Source organism: Melanerpes formicivorus, unplaced genomic scaffold (assembly GCF_026170545.1).
Source record: "Melanerpes formicivorus ecotype bairdi unplaced genomic scaffold, bMelFor1.0.p_v2 SCAF_3, whole genome shotgun sequence".
Taxonomy (NCBI): Eukaryota; Metazoa; Chordata; class Aves; order Piciformes; family Picidae; genus Melanerpes; species Melanerpes formicivorus.
The window spans coordinates 34,569,537-34,587,817 of record NW_027142355.1 but is presented as its reverse complement, the minus strand read 5'-3'; the positions used below and the strand labels follow the sequence as shown (position 1 = coordinate 34,587,817).

Here is an 18,281-nt window from a genome sequence, read left to right as displayed (position 1 = left end):
TGAGGTCTGTGGTGACAGGTTGGACTCGATCTTTGAGGCCTCTTCTAACCTTGTTGACACTGTGATACTGTGAACTGGACAACCACAGTGACAGTTCTTGCCAGCTGCCTCCACCCCTCATACACAGATCATCACTATGGTATTGTATTGTCTGGTTCAGCTGGCTATCCTGCATGTGGCCTCTCCCAAAATTTTGTGGAGAAAATTAATCCTATCCTAGCTGAACCCAGGATAGATCAAACTCACCGAATGTTAGGGGTTGGAAGGGACCTTCAGAGGTCAGTGAGTCCAATAGCCCTGCCAAAGTGGGATCAGCTAGAGCAGACCACACAGGAATCCATCCAGGTGGGTCTCCCAAGAAGGAGACTCCACAACCTCTCTGGGCAGCCCGTTCCAGTGCTCTGTCACCGTCACCATAAAGAAGTGTCTCCTTGTGTTGAGGTGGAACTGCCTGTGCACCAGCTTGTACCCATTGTTCCCTGTCCTATCGCTGGGCGCCACTGAAAAGTGAGCATCACCTTCATCCTGGCTTGCACACCTCAGATATTTATAGATGTTAATAAGATCCTCCTTCAGCCTTCTCCTCTCAAGGTTAACAACCCCGCTTCTCTCAGTCTTTCCCCATAGGCAAGATACTCGAGTCCCCCAGTCATTCTTGTAGCTCTTTGTTGGACGCTCTTGAACTGGGGAACCCAAAACTGGACACAGTATTCCAGGTGTGGTTTCACTGGGGCAGACAGAACAGAGCAGGAGGAGAACCTCCCTAGAGGTCACAGTTCTCTTGATGCACCCTAGGATGCCATCGGCCCTCCTGGCCACAAGGGCCATTGTCCCATGGATAGCTTGCTGTCCACTAGGAGTCAAAGGTCTTTCTCCATGGGGCTGCTTTCCATCTGGAAATCTCCTGGTCTGTACTGTTGCCTGGTGTTATTCCTCCCCAGAATGCAGGACTCTGCAGTTGTCCTTATTGAACTTCATGAGATCTCTGTTTTCAAAAAGGTAATTAACTGCAGCATTAAAGGGTACTTGAGACAATCTTTCAGAGAGTCTTAGCTTTGCTCTCGGTTTCATTTCAATGAGCATTTCATCCTGGACCACACAAGCCTCACCGAGAGAATGTTTCTGTCAAAAGTTTTGGTTTTAATGACTGGTTCAGCATTCTTCAGCAAAAATATCCGATGTCAGAAAATTCTTGTCTGGCTCTAAAGCTGTATTCAGCTAGAAACTGAACTGGTCACTTTCCTGTCCACTGTGCACTTGCACTAAGGGCTACCAATTTTATATCTAGAGAAGTGAAGACCAGATTTTTATTTATCACTCCTAAACTGCCAGTCGTCTCTTGCCTAGGTAGAGCTTTAGATATTCAGGGCAAAGCCAATAAGGCCAAACAATTTTGTGAGTGATGGGGACTGGGTTTTTACAGCTATAAAGCAGATGCTGCTTGGCATTTAGAATCCACTTGGGGGAGAATTTTAATGTCATATCGTTCTAGGGCATGCACCGAGCAGTAAAACCTCTTAGTTAATGTTTCAGAACACTTCTAAGTGTTACTTCCAGATAAAAAAATAAAGCTCATACTTCTGTCTGCCCAGTCATCATACCATGGAAAATAGCAAACAGCACATTGCTGAACATGGTGGCTGGCTGGCATGACTTGCTTTTACATCTTCATAACCTACACTTAGCAGAACTAACTGCTTGCTGCTAGTGTACCTCTAGTTTGCAATGAACAGGATCTACTGAGTAGGATCTGTCTAGTTTTAATGTTTTGTGTAATTATACCTAATAAAAAATCCCACATCTTTTCTATCAGAAATCTCCAGATGAAGATTTTTATAAGTAATGGAGATGAGGACTCAAAATTTCTTAAAGTACATTTTGCTCTTTAACATTATTAGGTTTTCCTTTTCTTCTTAGTCTAGATCAAAGAGCTGTGAAGGACTCTTTTAATACTATACCTATAAATGTGGGTAGCAAAAGCTAAAAAGCTCCATGATATCTTGCCTTTAGCTTCTAGAATATTTGTCTACATACTGTAGATTGAAGTAGAAATTTTTGGTTGCCTGGAGTAAGAGTGGGCAGCTGTCATGTGCCTTTGCTGCATGAACAGGCATGCCAAAAGAGTGAGTGAGCCCTAAAAAGCTTCTTGTTACCAGTGCTGCCTGTTAGCTGGAGGAGCCATACCTCCTTTTTCTCAAAGATTACTGCTGCATACACCAGGACCATCTGGTGTTTCACCTCCTAGATTTTTAGTGCTTTTGCTGTATGTCCTGACTTCTACTTCCACACTCTCCCCTGGCACTCGTCTGTTGTAGTTTTAGGAGTAGGTCCTCCACAGGCACAAGCACACCACCTGCCCTTTGCCAGGGTGGTCAGTAGCAGCTCAGCAGCTGAGCAGATCTGCTGACTCAATTCTTACACAGCTGTTACAATAGATCAGAACTAGGCAGCAGAGAAAACATCACTGTTTTCTGTTCCAAATTCCTTTAGGGCATTAGAGACAAATTTCCACTTGTGAAGATAGGCTCAGCCTTAGTACATGAGGGATCATTGTCTGGCTCAGTTCCAAGCAGGGCACTGATCTTAACAATGGCCTTGGCTGTTGCCTTTGCAATGATTGTGCATGCACAGAGTGATCTGTGGAGATGTAACAACCTTTTCATTCAGGCTGGCACTTCTTTCTCTGTGTGTATAAATGTAAGTAAACCTAAGCAGGTATCATCTCCCTGTGAAGTTAAATCTGTTTGACCCAAAGCATGTGTGGTTTTTGGGGGGTTAAAATCAGGTAGGCTGGTATTGATTAAACAACCACAGGGATCGTGGATGTTAGAAAAGAGGGAAACAGATTCTGCTCTTGTATTGTTTCTAATTGTAGTTTATTTTTCACTTCAAGAGCTGCTTGCCCTTTGTAGCATAGAAGAGTGCCTTGGAGTTGCTGAGAGAAGCAGCAGCAGCAGCAATGTTAATAATAGGACTTAGTTGGCTGCTACTCTCCCTGCAATAGGTGGGCTGGATTAGATAAGAAAACAGTGATTCAGCTGATGAGGTTCCCGTAAAACTTTCGGATAATGAGATTCTTGATTAGAAGACTGCAGTATGATGCAGTTACTGTTCCTTTTGGGAGTAAATCCTTTAGGAACCAACATTACCCTCTCTTCTCTCTCAAAAGATAGTAATCCTGAGTGTACAGAGGAGTGTAGAGTATTTTGTCACTGTAAATGGACTTTTAAAATACACGTGTATTTGTTAAGGTTTGGTTTAGTTTAGTTTATCAAAGATTCTTCCAAACTTCTGGGGAACAGGTACTCAAGTACTACAGCATCAAAGACAGTGCAAGAAGCCTCACTGGGGTCAGACTTAGCATTTCTACCTGTATCTGTTTATCAGTGCTGGGGCTTGTCCTGTCTCCTGAAATTTGCAAGACTGAGTCGGAGCCATTTAAGTCCTGGCAGTTAAACAAATGTGGAAAAGTGGGATAGAAAGCACAATGCTTTGGCAAAAATCAAGTGAAAATGATTCACATTCACTTCCCTGTGTCATGGCATTAGTTCAAGCTGAAGGCAATATTCTTCTGGCTGTCATTCTGCTTGCTTTTCTAATTGTGTTTTCCTGCTGCCTCTACTGCCTATTAGTAAACCACAATTATTCTCATAGTAATTCTTCTAGTGGCCATTATTTTCTTTTTCATTTTGATGCATATTTTCCCTAACAATCCTCAAGCCTTCAGAAGTTACGTGCTTTCTCTAGAAGGAGTTCCTTGCTTATTGGAGCATCATCAAATGTCAGCATCTTCTCTCCTGAAATTTTTACAGCCATCTCTTTTTTTATTGAGAAATCCATGTTTCATTTTGGGAGATTCCATTATCCTGCCTGTATGAGCATTCATTGTATTTCCTTCTGGTACCAACTGTGTGTCTACCGGTGTAGCATGTTCTCTGCCCACCTGCATCTGTGTGCTGACCTCGGTTCTTGGCATTGACCTTGAAGAGTGTAAGAGGCTAGCTGTTGCTTCTACCAGGAGATAATGTTTCAATTTATCCTTGCCTTTCTTTTTCCACATGTTATGGTTTGTCATTATATGGTTTGTCACATTATATGGTCTGATAAGCAGTAACTAGGTCTAAGTAGCCACTTTGGTCACGAGGTGCTTTTTAAATTGATCTGCTGGCATTTCACCAATAAAGCTTGTTTTCACTATCTGCAAATCTGGTATATAGTACACTTATACATCTGGAATACTCTGTTTATAGTACACTTATACATCTGAAATACTCTGTTTGGTTTTTTTTAACCATATATATATGTATACATGCATGTGTTTGTATGCCTCCCCCCCAATTATTTAACAAAGTAAGTACTTACACATAACTCTGATTTTTGTATTTCTTTGGAGAAATTTCATTACAAAAAAAAGAAAGGAGAGCTTAACACTACATCTGAAAGCAAACAAAGCAGTTGTTCAGTCTCGGTTTTTCCTTATTTCCCTGCTTGGTAGTAGTTGATTACGTCCCTATCGCAAAGCCTGTGCACCCACACCTTCAGCTTCTCCTTACTGTCCTTTCAGGATGAGGCAATTTTTCAGAATCACAGAATGTTAGGGGCTGGAAGGGACCTCAGAAGATCATCCAGTCTAACCCCCCCCTGCCAGAGCAGGATCACCTAGAGCAGATCACACAGGAACACATGCAGGCAGGTTTTGAATATCTCCAGAGAGGGAGACTCCACAACCCCCCTGGGCAGCCTGTTCCAGTGTTCTATCACCTTCACAAGGAAAAAAAATTTCCTCATGATTCCATGGAACTTCCTATGCCTCAACTTCCTCCCACTGCTCCTTGTCCTGTCATTGGGCATCACTGAACAGAGCCTGACTCCACCCTCTTGGGACTCACCCTTTACATACTTATATACTTATGAATAAGGTGACTCCTCAGTCTCCTCCTCTCCAAGCTAAAGAGCCTCAGCTCCCTCAGATTCTCCTCATAAGAAAAATGTTCCACTCTCTTCACCATATTTATGGCTCTGTGCTGGACTTTTTCAAGCACTTCCCTGAGGTCCTTCTTAAATTGAGGGGCCCAGAAGTGGACACAGTGTTCCAGTTAGTACTTTATATGTTTTCTCCAGTAATGATAATAATACAGTAATTATATTTACAATCAAATCATGTTATGGAATTGCATTACTTGGCTGGGGGGGGGGGGGTGGGGGAGAGGGGGGGGATAAACTACTTGGCTTGGGATCTTGTGTAGTTACATTAAAATTAGGATTATGTGTTACTGAGAAGAATGGGACAGTAGAAATGTGAAAAGTGTTTATTTTCATCTTTCTGTCTCCTTGCTTGTCTTTCTCTTTCTTTTCAATAGTTTATGCATGACAATATTGGTAATGTTATGTAAAATGTTGCTGTGCTGATAAGAATGGTTCATGACATGATGGTGCATTTATGGTACAGGTACCTGGAGCTGGAAAGCAGCGGTCATCGAAATGAAATCAGGTTGCATTATCGTTCAGGCAGTCATCGCTCCCACACGGAAGTATTCCCATACATTTTGGCAGATGATAAATGGCACAGGCTTTCCTTGGCAATCAGTGCCTCTCACTTGATTTTACATGTGGACTGCAATAAGTAAGTGAAGAGTGCTGTTTTATTAGAAGTTGTCCCTTTTGGAACATTACGGCTCTGAGTAAATGAAATGGTAACAACTTGAGACTATATTGCTTTGCTTCCTTTTCAGAATTTATGAGAGAGTTGTGGAGAAGCCCTTCATGGACTTACCTTTGGGTACAACCTTTTGGCTAGGGCAGAGGAATAATGCACATGGCTATTTTAAGGTATGCATTCCCTCAAAGGAAAAGAGTGAATGTGTGTAAAAATGATTAAAGGATAGGAGCATCTATTCTATGAGCAGAGAGCTGGGATTGTTCAGCCTAGAGAAGAGAAGGGTTGAGGGAGATCTGATCAAAATGTATAATACCTGAATTGTGTAGGGGGAATGAAAATGAGGGATCCAGACTCTCCTTAGTAGTGCCTACTGACAGGGCAAGAAGCAGTGGGCAAAAGCTGGAACACTTCAAAGTCCATCTGGACATTAGAGAAAGTTCCTACTACGAGGCTTGTCAGAGTTAAGTCTACTATGGAGGTATTCAAAACTGGTTTCCTGCTTGAGCAGGGGAATTGGAATAGACAATTTCAGCAGGTGCCTCCCAGCCTCAACTAGCCTCTGCTTCTGTAATCATAGCACAGTTCTTCAGGCTGTGGGGTATTGTATATCGGTATATCTGATGCAGTGAACTGTGTTTCCATCAAACTGGACTTCACTAACTAAAGCTGCAGAGTCAGATGCATGTGGCTCAGTGTTACCAAACAAAAAAAAAAACAATAGCACCTTAAGATGGGAAAAGGTAAATGTCTGAATTCCAAGACATAAGCAGTGAGATTGTTGTCTGTTTCATATCTAGATGCATTTGTTACGTGTCACAGAACACTACAGTCTAGGGAACTTCAATTTCATTGCCTCTGTAGGATATAGATTTCAGCATTGTATCTTTGTGGCTCAGAAATGGGAGATAACTTTACCATCAGCGAAGAGAATGCTTTTTCTTTTTCACTCCAGAGGAAGAAAATTTGTGCTTGCTCTTTGCTTACCTCTACTTTAATGTGTATATACAGAAAGCACTTGGTCCATAGTGAGATTGGAGACCTGAATGCTACGTTGAAGTGGAGTCTAATCTCCGAGTCCATTAGGTAGCACTCATGGGTTGCAGTTGCTATCTGTGGTTTGACATCAGTCTTCACTGGAGCTCCTTTAACAAAAGCAGGCTTCCCTGTGGATGCCTTCCACACTGCAGTCCCATTTGCCTCCCAGTAGGTATCTTTTAACTTGAGCTGCAAATCAGAATTGATTATGAGGATCATAGACCCAGTCACTTTTTTTTTTCTGCAGTAGACCACTTTGACTATGATTTTCATGGCTGGTTCTGTGCTTTTGTGCTGAAATAACTTTTTGGGTGTTGAGGTCCTTTCCAACCTAAGTTATACTGTGATACTGTGAAATACTGTTTGCTGTATATAAATGCTGATTTATGTCCTTGTTGCACAAGAAGTGGGGCACTCAGATTTGAAAACTGACTTTGTATTTGTTTTCAGTTCTGAATCTGTTCTTCTCCTCCAAAAGACTAAGAGGAGGCTAAAAAAAACAACACCCCTCCAGAATAACTTCTGATTTAGATTGACTCCAAGAATAAAATCAGAACATATTAATGCATTGCTTAAATTGATCTCTTAAAATCACTTAATTTATTCTGTGTGCTTATAATAAATAGTTTTAAAATATTCCTATCTTCTTTTTCTTTCTTTCTTTTTTTTTTTCCTTTAATGTGCCTTCTCAGTTGTTTAATTGATTGTATTCTTAATTGATTGTATTTTGCCAAATCATAGTCAATTCCTAAGGAGAAGCAGCTCATTTGGTGCAGAAAAAGAAATACTCTGATAGTGGTCTGTATTTCTTTCTGTTTAAGAAAGATAAACAAAATACATAGAGAATTTGGCCTCAGTTACAACTGTAAAACATCTTAACTGAAATACAGAAATGGGTAGAATAGAATAGAATAGGGTAGAATAGAATAGAATAGAATAGAATAGAATAGAATAGAATAGAATAGAATAGAGTAGAATAGAATAGAATAGAATAGAATAGAGTAGAATAGAATAGAATAAACCAGGTTGGAAAAGCTGTTAAAAGAGCATAAATGTAGTTGAAGTATGCTGGGCTAAGTGATTTCTGCAGCATAAGGTAGATGGTCAGACTGCCTCTAAAAATGTGATGCTGTTGTACAAGAAATTCATCAGTTTAGACGATGAGGTCTTCCAACATTTCTTAGTGCTTTGGAGAGTGTATAGGTACCCACTGTGGGACAGCTCTGCTGATCTCATTTTGAGAGGTGCAGGTGCTTTGCTGTTTTCAAAAATCTGGATTAAATGGCTTGTCCAGGTGGGTTGAGGAACTGAAAAGTCATTAGTGATTCTGAAAACGTATTTCATCTGGGTGTATTTTATTTTTGGATCTAATATTGCTGTATGGAACCGCTGTACCTGTATGGGTGTTCACACGAGGATGTGTTTGTACCTGTTGCATGGATTCTCAGGTTACATCAGGTTGGAAGGGACCCTCAAAGTTCATCTTGTCCAACCGCCCTGCAGTGAGCAGGGACACCTTCAACTAGATCAGGCTGCCCAGGGCCACATCAAATCTGAGCTTGGGTATCTCCAGGGACGGGCCTCAATCACATCCCAGGGCAAACTTTTCCAGTATTTTGCCATTTTCACTATAAAGAACTTTGTCCTGTGTCCAACCTAAATCTACCCTGTTCCAATTTCAAATGATTGTTCCTCTTCCTATCACTACAAGCCCTTCTGAGCAGTTCTTCCCCAGCCTTCCTGCAGGTCCCCTTCAAATATTGAAATGTATCTATAAGTTTTTCCTGAGTCTTCCTCTTTTCCAGGCTGAATAGCTCCAATTCTGTCAGGTCTGAAGAGTGCAGTTTTGGCTATCTGATTTCTTGTGCCATATAGCTTTTCTTAGTACCCACTATCTAGTGGTGTGTTAATTTGAACTACTAGTTTCATTAGGAGCCTGTGCAAAATCTCTCATGTACTATCAGGAAGTTCTGATTTGGGAGCCCAGGTGGGCTTAAGTGTCACAGCTCCTTGTTGTTACTTTGGGAAAATGGGAAGAACCTGAATGCCTGGTAAGTGGCAGAGTCCATTGCACATCACAGCTGATGTATGATGAATAAAGTTCCTCAAATAGTCAGAGGAGCTTTACTGTTGGTTAATAGCCAAAGTATTTGAATATTTGCCTGTGTATTCAGTGAAGAGTGTTCTAAACTTAAATATTTGAGTTGGACCCTACCATTACTCCTTTTCATGAAAATGCCCCAACTTGGGCTGACATGATTTCAAACTTGAAGGCACTGAGAAAGGAAGGAAGGAGAAATTAAGACAGTGAGCTATTTGGTGTGCTCTTAAAAGAGGTCTTTCCTCCTGACTTCCAACACATGTTGTGGGAGGTCATGATGTAGAGCCACGTCTCAGACACACCTGGTTTTTTTCACTACTGGCTAATCCCAGCAGGTCCTTGGGCAGCATGGAGGAGCATCCAGTTGCCCTAGAGGGTAGCTTTGTTGTTGAAGGAGAGGTAGGCATGATACTTAAGTACACTCTTAGTTACCCTCCAGTGACATTTACTCTTCTGTAAGTCACTTAGGTGGCTACATCACCCTGAGTCATTCACTTGAGATCAAAATTCTGGGTCTTTGACTTTGCAGTATCTGTATTGACTGCCCTGTGTATGTGCATGAAATGTGGAATTTTGCATTTAATTTGCATTGTGTTCTTTGTGTCATGAAACATTTTAAGCATCCTGAAGCATGATGTAATTATTTTGCTTTTACTCCATAGAAAGAGGTTTGGAGGTGCAGAGAGGGAGTAGTGGAGGAAAGAGACCTGTAGAGAGAATATGACAGGATGGCTCTTTGAAATTTCTATTTGGCCTTTGCTGTTGGAGAGCAGCAAAGTGGCTACTAACTATACCTTAATGGCTAAGGATGCATATAAATCCTGCCTGCAAGTATGGAATCCATTCTTCTAGATGAAACTGGCCTTTTCCACATTCTATAGTTGAATTTCATTCTAAACCTCCCGTAAATTCTTGCCAAATGGGACTCTTACAGCTGTGTAACAGACGTGTCATTCTGCATGCTTTATAGCAAGACCTTCATTGAAATCATAAAAGGTTTGCATGAATGTGTTTTTCCTGACTGAAATTTCTTTCATCTTCACTTCTAATGGACAGTTGTAGCTTAGTAAACAATTTGCATTTCATTTAAGAGCAAGGAACTGAAACGGCAACTGTTTTTCAAATTACTTTTAAAGGTCATTGTCAAGATTTTCTGCCGTGACAAACTAAAAATAACAATGAATTCAAAACAACAAAACTCTTGCTACATAATTACGTCTTGACATTTCATCTTATGTCTTTAAAAATGATTCAGTATGTCTGTATTTGTACGTCTATCTATTTTACTCTCTATTGTCTCTCACTCCAAGAAGTGGGTCTAGGCAAGAAGCTGTGTAGTCATAAGTATTGGTTTTATCCAACAGTTTTTCTGTGTGGGCTTTAATAATGATTTACATGGTGAAGGGAAAACATAATTTTGACATGTAGAAGTGATGTATCTTTTTTTTATCTCTTCACTTACACACAGGGCATAATGCAAGATGTGCAATTACTTGTCATGCCTCAAGGATTTATTTCTCAATGCCCAGATCTTAATCGCAGTAAGTCTGTTGTTTTTTATACCAAAAGATGAAAGGTGTGCTTTGTACCTATTTTCTGTCCTAACAAGGTTTGTTAAAACCTTGAGTTTCAATATGTCATTGTCAGCTTTGACAAGGTTGAACCTATTGTGAGTACATTTCACAGATTCATGGAACTCTTTCAGCTGGAAAAGACCTCTAAGACCATCGAGTCCAACTGTCACCCAAAGACCACCATGGCCTTTAAACCATGTCCTAAAGTGCCATGCCCACCTTATTTCTTGAACATCTCCAGGGATGCTGACTCCTCCACCTCCCTGGGCAACCTATTCCAATGCCTGACCACTTTTTCTGTAAAGAAATTTTTCCTAATAGCCAACCTAAACCTTCCCTGGCACAGTTTCAGGCCATTTGCTGTCATCCTATCACCTGATGCTAAGAGGCTGATCCCCACCTCACTACAACCTCCTCTCAGGTGGTTGTAGAGAGCAAGGAGGTCTCTCCTCAGCCTTTTCTTCTCTAGGCTAAACAATCCCAGTTCCCTCAGCTGCTCCTCCTAAGATTTGTTCTCTAGATCTTTCACCAGCTTCCTTGCCCTTCTCTGGACACACTTTAGCAACCCAATGTCTTTCTTATAGTGAGGGGCCCAAAACTGAGCCCAGTATTTGAGGTGTGGCCTCAGCAGTGCTGAGTATAGGGACATAATCTCTTCCCTACTCCTGCTTGCCTTTCTGTTCCTGATACAGGCCAGGAAGTCATTGGCCTTCTTGGCCACCTTGGAACATTGCTGACTCATGTTCAGCTGGCTGTCAGTTGTCACCTCCAGGTCTTTTCTACCAGGCAACTTTCTAGCCACTCCGCCAAGCCTGTAGGGTTGCATAGGATTGTTGTGACCCAAGTCCAGGACCCAACATTTGGCTTTGTTAAACCTCATACAACTGACCTTGGCCCATAAATCCAGCCTGTCCAGTTCCTTTTGCAGAGCTTCCTTACCCTCAAGCAGATTACTCCCACCCAGTTTGTAGTCATCTGAAAATTTATTGAGGGTGCACTCAGTTCCCTCTTCCAGATCATTGATAAAGATATTAAAGAGAACTGGCCCCAGTACTGACCCTGGGAAACACCACTTGTGACTGACCACCAACTGGATTTAACTTCATTCACCACCATCCTGGCCATCCATCCAGTTCTTAACCCACCAAAGCATCCACCCCTCCAAGCCATAAGCAGCTAGTTTCTCCAGGAGGATGCTGTGGGAAATGATGTCAAAGGCCTTACTGAAGTCCAGATAAAACATCCACAGCCTTTCTCTCATTCATTAAGTGGGTTGCCTTGTCTTAGAAAGAGATCAGATTTGTCAAGCAGGACCTGCCCTTCGTGAACCTATGCTAGCTGGGGTTTTAAAATGAACATAAATGTTGAAATTAATATTTCTATTATATACATATATGTAATGTATGTGTTTTATACATGTATAATACATATTTTTGTTATTCTAGCATGCCCAACTTGTAATGACTTCCATGGACTTGTGCAGAAAATTATGGAACTGCAAGATATCTTAGCCAAAACATCAGCCAAGGTAATGTTTACTAGGAGTCACAACACAGGAGAAATGAGGCCTCTTAGAGCTTTAACTTTAGATTATTTATGTGTATGTAGGGGTTTGCACATGGGTGTGTATGGAACATCCCTGCATGGTTTGTTTATATGTTTTTATTTGTATATGTATGTCTAGTGTCTATACATACAGATTCCCACTTCAGAGAGCTTTCTTGTGATTTAATATTGTGTATAGAATCCTATCTTTTAATACTAAAGAGAATCCAAATCCCTGGAAAGGGCTTGTAGATATTCAAGCTCTATCTGTTAGGCTAACAAGTCAATACATCTAGAATTAAGTAAGTTACTGTGCAAGTAGTGCTTACTGCAGCAAGATTTATTAGTCTAGACCTGAGCTGCCAAATGCATGTTCAGACAAAATAAATGCAAGACATAGAATTGAGAATCAAAAAATCCAAAGCAGCATTTTTTTTCTCTCTAGACTATCACAGCAAAGTCATTTTTAATGTGTGCTGGTGAATGTAGACCAGTCTTCTGATTCTGTCAGTTCTTTAGATGCCTCTAGGAATGCTGTTACCTGGCTGATTTGATACATAAATGTTGGAATCATAGAGTGGTTTGAGTTGGAAGGGACCTCCAAAGGCCATGAAGTCCAACCCCTTCTCTGCAGGGACATCCTCAATTAGATCAGGCTGCCCAGGGCCTCGTCAAGCCTCACCTTGAATATCTCCAGGGATGGGGCCTCAACTACCTCCCTGGGCAACCTGTTCCACTACCCTCATAGTAAAGAAGTTGTTGCTATGTTAAAAATGCCTTGATTGCTGTTTAGAAACACTTGCTAACATGTTGCTTTTGAGCATTACTTCCAGTTGTGCCTCCACTTAGATTTAGGAGCATAACCTAATATCTGCAAAATAGTTTGTGTAGAGCAAGATTTTTGGTCAGCTCACACATACAAATTTGAGAAATTGAAGTCCATACCTATCTTGACTTACTTTCATGGGGTCCTTGATGTTGGAGAAAGCAGTGCATTTATATCTTTCTCCTTAATTTCCATCTTCAAATGACTGATGGTTTAACCACATTATATTTGACAATGAATTTTTTTAATATGTTTGCATTTGCCTACATAGTATCATAGTATCATTCAGGGTTGGAAGGGACCACAAGGATCATCTAGTTCCAACCCCCCTGCCATGGGCAGGGACACACCACACTACATCAGGCTGGACAGAGCCTCATCCAGCCTGCTCTTAAACACCTCCAGGGACGGGGCCTCGACCACCTCCCTGGACAACCCATTCCAGGGCTTCACCACTCTCATGGTGAAGAACCTCCTCCTCACATCCAGCCTGAATCTCCCCACCTCCAGCTTCATTCCATTCCCCCTAGTCCTATCATTACCTGAGATCCTGAGAAGTTCTTCCCCAGCCTTCCTGTAGGTCCTCTTCAGATACTGGAAGGCCACAATTAGGTCACCTGGGAGCCTTCTCTTCTCCAGACTGAACAGCCCCAACTCCCGTATTCTCTCATCTGCATGTTTGATGATAAGGGCTTAGTTTAAATTGTGTTTATACTAATGTGGAAACCACTTAAAAATGCAAAACTTTTTTGTGACCTGTAAATACAGTTGTCCCAAGCTGAGCAGAGGATGAACAAGTTGGATCAGTGCTACTGTGAAAGGACCTGCACAATGAAAGGCACGACTTACAGAGAGTTTGAATCCTGGACAGATGGCTGTAAGAACTGCACTTGCATGGTATGGTTTGAGTGGAGACTCAGAAACTCTGGTATTTCCTCTGATTACAGTTTCATTGAGGCAAATAATGAGGAAACTTCCAGGTCTATGCTAGGTAGCAATGACAAAGTGCTGGAAAACCTGTTTTAAATCTAAGGAATAGTATTACCAAATAAATGTTCCTGTCATTTCAGCAGGACCAGTGTGTGTAGCTAGCCTATATTTCATGTCACCATATGCAGTTGGTATGCAATATACTTAGCTGTCATGTTACCCCATGCATTGACTTGCAGAGGGTTTCATTGGATAATTAATTTCCTGGGTTTTGTCGGTATAAACAGAGGCTTTTTCTTCGCAAATGATCTAACAGATCCCTTGTGTCTCTTTCCCTTTGGTTGTCTTTGGTTAAATCAGTAAAATGTCAGGGTCATATGCATGCTCTGTTATACCACAAATGAAAAAAAGATTAGTTAGGTGAATGGAAGATTCCCAAAGGTATCACAACTCCAGAAGTGATTGCAAGTACCCTTTCAGGTACCAAACCATGGCATCTTTGTTATTGTGCATTCATGTACAACTCATTAATTCCATTTGAACTAATTAAATGCCTGATCCAAAGGCCATTAGAAACTGGTGAAAAGGCTGTTGTTGGCTTTACTACACCTTAGACTGATTTGTTGCTATCTAGAATCTGCTAAATGCTTCTCCTTAAGCTTTGTATGATTTTGATCTTTCTAGGGGGATATTCCATGTACTTTTCGTGTTTTGTGGTTGACAAGAAGACAGCTTAGCCTGTGATATCAAATCTGGCCAATAGCTATTTAAAATTCTTTAGAGTTAAATGAACAATGTTATTTTAGCAGCTTTTTGTTGCAGCTACGTTCTCATTGCCTTTTAGAAATGCATTGTCTTTTATGTAAAAAAAACAAAAGGCAGAGTATTGTTCTGTGAAGTTATTTCTCACTAGTGTGTCAACTTGCTGATGATTGGCAGAATGTTTTGCCTCCAAATAAATTTCCCTCTTAAAAAGAACAAATTGATCATTACCATCTCAAAGAACACATCACATGTGTCTAAATGATTGTACACATGATATTCCAAAGGTTCTATTCTGGTAGTTATTAAATCCGCCATGTTAAACTGTCTTTTTTTTTGGGTGTTGCTAGGTTGTTCATTGCATTTAAAATCAGAAGTTTAAGTTTCTGTGTTTGAGGTCATCAACCACCAGTTAAGCACCTTTTATTCTTCTAGAATGGTACTGTGCAGTGTGAGGCTTTGATTTGCCCTCTCTCTGACTGCCCACTTAAGTCTGCCCTGGCGTATGTGGACGGCAAGTGCTGCAAAGAATGCCGACGTAAGTTTCACTGTTGTGCTTCTTCTAATGACCATCTTGAAATCCGTTAAGAAAATTAACCTTTCTGTAAATGTCAGTGGAAGAACTGGTTGGGAAACGAAATATTTGGATGTGAGGAGCTGTGTGACAATTTCATTTTAGTTATGTGACCTTCTTTTTTTTTTTTTTAATATCATAGATATTTCTTATCGATATGTAAAACTTTTTGCAGGATTCCTTTGCTTATCTTTTAAACCAAACTGCTAGAAATTAAAGACTGCTTGTCTGGTGTTTGCTTTGACCAGTTTTTCTGACACCTCTGTTGCAAGGAGGGTGTACTTTCAATCTTATGTTTTAGTGCTAGAAATAGAGGTTCAGATTTACGATTCCTCCTCCGTAATTAGGGAGAGTGAAAACTCATACTAGACCCAAGAGACCAGCAAAAATCAGACACCAAGAAATGTTCTTCCGCAAAGGTCAGACAGAACTATACAGGAAACTGGATAGAAGCAATTTAATATTGTCATTTGAGATAGGTGATTACCTTTTGGTTTTATAGCGTGTTGGTTTTGCAAATAGGGCCAGAGGAGAAGAATTTTAGGTTTATCACTGTCTAGATGGACTATGCACAATATGTCAGATTGATTTTTGGACATGTATCGCATATGTGGCGGTTATTTTAGGCTCTGGTGGAATCTGTTCTTGAAATTGAGCACGACATGCACACACTTGAGTTTTTTCAGTGTGGTTTCCTCACCCTTCTACTGCTGTATAAAACTTCTTGCAGAGTATAGCAAAGTACATAGCTGGTTAAAGTGACATGTTGTAAGATAAAATGCAGGAAGACATTTTGTACTCCACTGATCTTGCTCCCACAGGAGTTCATTAATATTTAATTGTGTTAGAAGTTACACAAACCATCCCATTTTATAAAACCTTATCAACTTACTCAAGTAGATTATTCCTAATTGAGAGGAAATAAGAATTAAAATGATTTTTTTTCCCCCTGTTTTTAAAGCCAGCTGCACAGAATTTCCATACGTATTAGATAGCTCAGGGAATTGGTAGTTCAGAGATGTGAGATATCTGGAGTTCAAACATCTGTTTAAATGTTTGGCCTTGTTGGCAGAGTTTGAAAACCTGATCATCCAAAGTACGTTCGTGTAAGGTACCACCTGTGAACTGAGTTGGGAATTCTCCATCTAGATCTTAGTGGGGAAGCACTCAGATTGTATGACTCCTCACAAAGTTTGTCTTACTGGGAATCTTGACAAAGGTCAAGATACGCAACCAAGCAGATGGACACTGACCTTGGCATACAGCATTGCTACTGCTCCTTCCAATTAGGATACAGTTCTGGTACAGCACACTGTAAAGTTCACTCTTATACTGTCTATTTCATAATACCATCAGAAGCCGTTTAGCCAGTGTTGTTGATTTGATGCAACTACATAATTTGGTTTATGACTAGCGTGCACACACACAACTCTCTTGACAAATTACCACAAAAAATTATTAGATTAAAGAAATATAAATAGAAATTGCTTTTGAAAAATTACTCCTAGCTTGATTACAGGCTGGAGAGGTGGGCACAAGCCAACCTCATGAGGTTCAATAAGAGCAAGTGCAGGGTCCTGCATCTGGGTCGAGGCAATCCCAGGCACAAATACAGGCTGGGCAGTAACTGGATGGAAAGCAGCCCTGAGGAGAGAGACTTGGGGGTGCTGGTGGACAAGAAGCTCAACATGAGCTCTCAATGTGCACTTGCAGCCTGCAAAGCCAATCAGATCCTGGGCTGCATCAGGAGAAGTGTGGCTAGCAGGTCGAGGGAGGTGATCCTCCCCCTCTACTCAGCCCTGGTGAGACCCCACCTGGAGTACTGTGTCCAGTTCTGGAGCCCCTATTACAAGAGGGATATGGAGGTGCTGGAACGTGTCCAGAGAAGAGCCACAAGGATGATCAGAGGGCTGGAGCACCTCTCCTATGAGGACAGACTGAAGGAGTTGGGGCTGTTCAGTCTGCAGAAGAGAAGGCTCCGAGATGACCTAATTGTGGCCTTCCAGTATCTGAAGGGGGCCTACAGGAAGGCTGGGGAGGGACTTCTCAGGATCTCAGGTAGTGATAGGACTATGGGGAATGGAATGAAGCTGGAGGTGGGAAGATTCAGGCTAGATGTGAGGAGGAGGTTCTTCACCATGAGAGTGGTGAAGAACTCTCACCCTGGAGGCTGGATGAGGCTCTGTCCAGCCTGATGTAGTGTGGGGTGTCCCTGCCCATGGCAGGGGGGTTGGAACTAGATGATCCTTGTGGTCCCTTCCAACCCTGAATGATACTATGATACTATGATTAAAGCAACTTCTGGGGGAAAAAAAAAAAAGTTAAATCAAAGGACTTTTAAAATGACCACATTTTTGGAGCCAAAGGACAGAGAGTGCAAATTGGATTCCAATGACAAAGCAGTTAAATTTCAGTGGACGAGTGGAAATTAGAAGCTATGGAGACTGCAGGACCCTCACTTACTCTGCAGTCCAATTTGGTGGAAATGCTGAGTTGTTGCTGAGTTCATTTATGTGACAGCTGTATTCTATCATCTTGGTTTCTTCAGCTGACAGTCTGACCTGCTTGAGGTCAGTGTGCTCGGTGACTACAGTTCTTGAGGAGTCAGAACTGAGTTCCTCCATTTTAATAAATATTAAGAAGAATTTTGGGGGGTTGTTGTTTTTTTGTTTCGTTTTTGTGTTTGTTTGTTGTTGCTTGGTTTGATTTTTTTCCCCAGTTCTTAGAACAGTATCAGGGGATGTAGCATCTGACTGGATTATGTAGAGAGAACACAGACACCTTATAATTTGCAAAAGAGCTAATTAGATTGTGTTGCTCAAGGAGCCACTATCCTTACATTTGGACAATCAATCAAATATGCTGAGAAAGAGTGATGCTTAATACACTGTGCTTTAGCTGGATTTAGAACATCTATGGCTATCTGTTTTCTTCCTGGTGTTTGTTTTACCTTGTACCAGATGATTGGTTGCTTCTGCCTAGGAAATGGTAGCTATGGCAGCCTTGTTGCTGTGTCTCACACAGATCTGAATTGCTTCCCTCCAGATTTCTTTCTTTCTTTCTTCTACTGGTGTTTGAAAAGAGCTGCCAAAAAAGGAAAGAGCACTGTCTGATACAGTGACAGCTGGCACAGAAGGGTAAAAATATAAGGCATTTAAGCCTTCTACAGTGACCAGTAAGCAGACTTCCCATGGGTTTGGTTTTACTCTTTGTTCTTACGTGCTTCCCCCACCTTCCTGCCCCATTGCCCTGGGGGGGCTTTATTCTGCATAGCT

The 18,281-nt window shown here is 41.3% G+C and overlaps 1 protein-coding gene across 1 annotated transcript in view; it reads left to right on the top strand.

The window, feature by feature from the left end:
* The window catches only part of NELL2 (neural EGFL like 2), a 183,327-nt gene that overhangs the window by 33,532 nt on the left and 131,514 nt on the right, over positions 1–18,281 (top strand). The window contains exons 4-9 of the mRNA XM_068170293.1: positions 5,450–5,623; positions 5,733–5,829; positions 10,264–10,336; positions 11,815–11,897; positions 13,509–13,637; positions 14,868–14,970. Coding sequence (XP_068026394.1) covers positions 5,450–5,623; positions 5,733–5,829; positions 10,264–10,336; positions 11,815–11,897; positions 13,509–13,637; positions 14,868–14,970 — 659 coding nt within the window. The remainder of the gene's footprint in view (positions 1–5,449; positions 5,624–5,732; positions 5,830–10,263; positions 10,337–11,814; positions 11,898–13,508; positions 13,638–14,867; positions 14,971–18,281) is intronic.